Source organism: Herpailurus yagouaroundi, unplaced genomic scaffold (assembly GCF_014898765.1).
Source record: "Herpailurus yagouaroundi ecotype Mexico unplaced genomic scaffold, PumYag 196, whole genome shotgun sequence".
Lineage (NCBI taxonomy): Eukaryota > Metazoa > Chordata > Mammalia > Carnivora > Felidae > Herpailurus > Herpailurus yagouaroundi.
This window is the reverse complement of record NW_024412427.1, coordinates 16,891,564-16,897,563: the sequence shown is the minus strand read 5'-3', so window position 1 is coordinate 16,897,563 and position 6,000 is coordinate 16,891,564. Positions and strand designations below refer to the sequence as shown.

The following is a 6,000-nucleotide window of genomic DNA, read 5'->3' as shown; positions in this document are numbered from 1 at the left end:
AGAGAGAGAGAGAGAGAGAGAGAGAGAGAGAGAGACAGAGAGAATATCCCAAGCAGGTTCCATACTCAACACGGAGCCTGACGTGGGGCTTGATCCTACAGCCCTGGGATCATGACCTGAGCCGAAATCAAGAGTTGAACGCTCTATCGACTGAGTCACCCAGGTGCCCCCAGATCAATTTTTATGTAGAAAAGGGCATGAGTAGATACAGAAAATCAAGGAGCGTATGTCAGTCTGGATCTCAGTGCCCTTCCATTAGCAACGATGCAATAGACAGGATGACTAGAAGGCAAATAATATCGGTGAAAGTTATGATAAACAAAGATCTTATGCTGTAGTTTTTAACCAAGTTTACTTATTTGATTTGTCAATTATAAATATTTTCTTGACTTATTGGTATTTCTTTTGGAACACAGCACTAGAAATAAATCAAGACTCACTAAAAAATAAAACTCAAGCAAAAACTTAACTAGGCTACACACCGATTTATCTTTCCTTGAGTGAAGAGATATTTCTGAGATGCTTAGCTCATTAATTTTACTTTCGTTCTTGTGAAAGGCTCTGCTACTGAGCCCTCAGATCTCCTGCCTGAGTTAAGGACAGAGTGCCGGTAGAATATGGGTAGAACTGAAATCTGCAAGTCAATATTAGAGTTTCCTTTTAGAAAGTTAAAAGCACATGGCGCAGAATTAATTATACCCTGTATAGCACTAACTGAAATCTACTGACCACATTTTGCGGAAAGGGCAGCACTACTCCCCCTACAGTATGTCTTTCAATTATCACTAAATAGCTAAAACTGACTTGCTTTAGAAGAACAGAAAGGAAGAAGCTCTTACAGGCATTCACGAACCATCCACTGAGGCTTACCTCTCTACGCCTGGAGGCCCAACAACTTTGTTTGATCTTCCAAACCACAGCAGCCACCAGGAGCAAAGAGAGGAAACAACTGTGAGAAAGGAAAGTACTGAGTTATTATCCCAGCCCCCAGAATCAGCACTGTCACCCACACTGCAGGTCAGGCAGGGAGTGCCCTCCCAATACCAATTCCAAGCACCTTTCTGATGATTCATCACAACCATGTCCTAATTCACAGGAAGCCAGTGTGAGAAGACTCTCAGAAGCTGAGCTTCCTGTCCTACATCAGGACAGTACTGTCCCCACAAGGCACCAGGAGAGAGCTGCAACCTCCCACTGGGTTTTTTATTGGAATGACCTGTCATGGCTCATCCCAAGTAAGAAAAACAGTTCTAGGATAATAATAATGAACGACAAGCATGCCATTTAACTGAATTGGCAAGCCTTTACTGATAAAGTCTAACAAAATGAGAAAAGTTAATTATTACAGTAACAACCAGCTTTTCATAAGGAAGAGGTAAATACACAAGAAATAATCTTCTATATAATAATATATTCAACTATAGTTTTACGAAATAAATTCATATAATTTTTATAAAATAAAGTCAACCTCAAACCTACAACTTTCTCAAAAGTATTAGCAGAGAATACCTCCCAGTGGTCTTGTAACTGCAAATGCTTTCAATGTTCTCTCATCTGTAAACCAAGTGTGGAAGGTTTGAAAAGCTACCCTGACAGCAGAGAGAATGAGTGACTTCTGTCATCTGCAAACACAAGGCATTTGTAGCATGGGGTCGGCTTCCAAGTACCCAAGTGTGGGCCAGAGGCAGGCCCCTCAGGCAGGCTGGAGAAGGGCACTCTGAGGTGTGAGGATGACTGAACTTCCACCCTCTCTCAAGTAGAAACCTCAAGGCTCCCACAGCCCACCACTGCCCTGACATGAATGAGGGAAGACCCTTCCAATGGATTCCCTGACTAGAGAGAAGGGGCTTCCAGAGTCATCATTCAGGCGAGAGCCTTCAGTTCCTGTGTTGCTGGGCACCTTGGCTGTCCTGACACTGCTGGTCTGTTCCTCCTCCCTGACAGTCTCTATTTACCCTTTAATCAATACTTTATTGAGATAGGGCCTGTTCTGGGCCCACAAAATACACTGATGAACTGAACAAAAGACTGGTGTTCCCATGGAGTTTGCATTCCGTCAGGAGGAGCTAAAAAGTAAATAAAATAAATAAGCAAATTACAGAGCATGTTAGAAGGTAGTAAATGAAACAGAAATAAAAAGAGGGTTCAGGGCAAGGGGGTTCGGGAGTGACAATGGCACTATAAAGCAGTATGGTCAGAGTGGGTGAGCCTTACTTCTTGAGGAGGTGACATCTGAGCAAGACTTGGAGGAGGTGTGGGGGGTGGCTCAGGGGATGTCTACAGAAACAGGCCTGGGTGACGGGCTCAGCCGTGCACACACCCAGAGGTAAGGACATACCTAGGGCTGCTTGAGGAACCTGAGGATGCCACCATGGCTGGGGTAGGGGGAGTCAGGTCACAGATAAAGGCAAAGAAGTAAGGGGACACAGACCATGGAAGGCCTGCAGGCACTTGAGTGGAGAAGTATCATGATTTAACTTATGCTGAGGAGACCAATAGGGCAGTGATGGTAGAAGTAGGGAGCCCAGCAGCCTAGGAGAGATGATGGTGGCTCAAGCTAAGCTCTGGTAACAGGAGTGTGAAAGCACTGTGGAAATCTTGACATAATTGGAAGGTTGAGACAACAGAATTTCCTGATGTGCTAGATGTAGGGTATGGAACAGAGAAGTCAGAGATTTTGGCCTCAGAAACTTGCCATCAACTTAAACAGGGAAGGCTCTGGGTGGAGCAGGTCCAGGACAGCAGTCTGAATTCTGAGAATCTGCCTAATCACCAAAGGGAGATGATGTGGGCAGATACAGGAGTCTGAAGGCTGGGTGCCAGGTCTGGCCTGGAGATGGCATTTGGAGTCATTAGTACATAGTTAACCCTTGAACAACACAAGGGTTAGGGGGGCTGACCTCCCGCAGAGTCAAAAATCCACGTATAAATTATGACTCCTCCAAAACTTAACTACTAATAGTCTACTACTGACAGGAAGCCTTACTGACATCATAAACAGCTGATTAACTCATATTTTGTATATGTATTATACACATATGTATTATATGCTGTATTCTTACCATAAAGTAAGGTATGGAAAACAAAATATTAAGAAAATCATAAGGGGCGCCTGGGTGGCTGAGTCAATTAAGCATCTGCCTCTTGATTTTGGCTCAGGTCATGATTTTGTGGTTCGTGAGATTGGGCCCCACGTCAGGCTCTGTGCTGATGGTGTGAAGCCTGCTTGGGAGTCTCTCTCCCTTTCTCTCTGTCCCTCCCTGACTCGCGTGCTCTCTGTTTCAAAATAAATAAATAAATAAATATTTTTTAAAAATTTTTTAAATGTTTTATTTATTTTTGAGAGAGAGAGAGACTGAGCATGAGAAGGGGAGGGGCAGAGAGAGAGAGGGAGACACAGAATCTGAAGCAGGCTCCAGGGCTCTGAGCTGTCAGCACAGAGCCCGACGTGGGGCTCGAACTCACAGACTGTGAGATCATGACCTGAGCTGAAGTCGGATGCTTAACCGACTGAGCCACCCAGGCACCCCTCAAAATAAATAAATAAATAAATATTAAAAAAAAGAAAGATAAATTACATTTACTGCACTGTATTTTTTTTTAAATTTTTTTTAATGTTTATTTATTTTTGAGACAGAGAGAGACAGAGCATGAACGGGGGAGGGGCAGAGAGAGAGGGAGACACAGAATGGGAAGCAGGCTCCAGGCTCCTGAGCCATCAGCCCAGAGCCCGACGCGGGGCTCAAACTCACGGACTGCGAGATCGTGACCTGAGCTGAAGTCGGACGCTTAACCGACTGAGCCACCCAGGCGCCCTGGCACTGTATTTGTTTTAAAAAAATCTATGTATAAGTGGACTTGCACAGTTCAAACCTGTGTTGTTCGAAGGTCACCTGCATATTGTATTTGAAGTAATAAATCTGGATGAGATCACCCAGGGAGTGAATACAAATACAGAAAGATGTCCTGGGGGGGCACCCCACTATTGAGAAGTTGGGGAGAAGAGGAAGAAGCAGTAAGGGAGTCTGAGAAGAGTAACCCGTCTTTCTCGGTTTCCCTGCACAATCCTGTTTTTTTACATTTTTATTCTAAGAGAAACACAAGGAGGCAGCATATCCACATGTAAGGGCAGGAAGCGAATGAGAACAGTTTCCAAGTTGGCCAAGACCCTACTGATGTAGCTGAGTACAGGGCTGTCCTCAGAGGTGAGCACCCTGGTACCACTCAGAGGCCTCTCCTGGGACTACCCTCAAGCCAGAGGTGTAAACCAGGGCAGCTCAGTGTCCCCTGTCCCCCTAGGCCTAGGTGGGGCTTCTGTCTTCAACGGAGACTTGTTAAAAAGACCAAAAACCCAGCTGCTTCCACCAGTTCCAGTTTTTCTAAGAAGCGACACAAACAGCATACCAATTCACAGTGATTGTCCCTCAAAGCTGGTATGTGCATGATTTCTCCCAGGGCAATACAACAACAAAAATTCTAGTTATTTCAAAAAACATGGCGCTCGCTGATACACCTCCTTTCTTTTCTTCCTTCCACTAACTTATGTACTGGTGGTGCTGTAACTCAGTCTTCACCCTACTGCAGTCTCTCTTATTAACTGTCTCCCAGATTTTTCTATGTAAATGTAATTTTAAAGAAACATTATACCATGAAAATTTTCAAACAAACACACAAGTAGAGGGAATGATCTAGTGAATTCCTTTGTGTCTATTACTTATCCTTGGAAATTATTAACATTTTGCCAATGTCACTCAAAGATCATCAAAGTGTATTTCTCGTTTTAAACCTAGGACACTAGCCCTAGGCGGAGTGTCTTACTTCCAGCCAGCATGGTACCTGAGGAGAAAACAAGAATCCTTTTGTCTTTTTATCCTAAACCTGCTCCTGCTTATCCAAGGTTTGCACTTTCCTGAGACTATTCTAAAAAAAATCCATTTCTTAATTCTAGGTTTTTCTTCCTATCTTTTATATAGGTCTTCAGAAAACTCACAATTTGTGTGAGAGCTCAGCTTTTGGGGCATCTCTCTGTTTTCTCACCAGCTTAATTTTAATTGTGCAGCTAGAATGACATTTTTTTTTTTTTAATCTTTATTTTTGAGAGAGAGACAGAGTGAGAGTGGAGGAGGAACAGAGAGAGAGACACACAGAATCTGAAGCAGGCTTCAGGCTCCGAGCTGTCAGCACAGAGCCCGACGCGGGGCTCGAACTCACAAACTGTGAGATCATGACCTGAGCTGAAGTTGGACGCTTAACCGACTGAGCCACCCAGGCACCCCTAGAATGACATTAAAAAAAAAAAAAAAAAAATTTTTTTTTTCAACATTTATTTATTTTTGGGACAGAGAGAGACAGAGCATGAACGGGGGAGGGGCAGAGAGAGAGGGAGACACAGAATCGGAAACAGGCTCCAGGCTCTGAGCCATCAGCCCAGAGCCCGACGCCGGGCTCGAACTCACGGACCGCGAGATTGTGACCTGGCTGAAGTTGGACGCCTAACCGACTGTGCTACCCAGGCGCCCCTAGAATGACATTTTTAAGAGCATCTTGAACTTTCCATCCAGAGGGCATGGCATGACTATTAACTAATGGTCATGTTTTCCTGCCCTTACAAGTCTGGCTTTTCTAAAACTATGTATGCATTTCTTGGCCTGGCTTTGACCTCCAAGCTAACCTGAAAGCAGAGATACCACTGCTTCTTCCCATGTTCCTGTGATTTTACACTCATCATTCTGGTCAGAATTAGATCCAGAGCGGCAGGAACCCATGATCACTTCTATCTTCTGGAACATGAAATGGGTTTGTCAAAATGTCTGTTGTCAGTCTGGCAAGGGTCTAGCAGAAGTTCAGATAATTACGTTTTACAAGTACATTGTATCTTGCCTACATCAGAAATTCCCATTACATGCTCTCCTTTTGGCCAGGTGAGGTGATGTCACCTATTTCTCCTTTTTAACCTCACTCAGATGCTGCCCTGGCACCCATGACTCCAGCCACAAAGAC

At 44.2% G+C, this 6,000-nt stretch overlaps 1 protein-coding gene across 4 annotated transcripts in view; it reads right to left on the bottom strand.

Moving 5' to 3' along the window:
• ATRN (attractin) overlaps positions 1 to 6,000 on the bottom strand; it is a 163,663-nt gene that overhangs the window by 14,468 nt on the left and 143,195 nt on the right. For all 4 annotated transcript variants that reach the window (XM_040447564.1, XM_040447569.1, XM_040447565.1 and 1 more), the window contains exon 26: positions 871 to 949. In XM_040447564.1, coding sequence (XP_040303498.1) covers positions 871 to 949 — 79 coding nt within the window. The remainder of the gene's footprint in view (positions 1 to 870; positions 950 to 6,000) is intronic.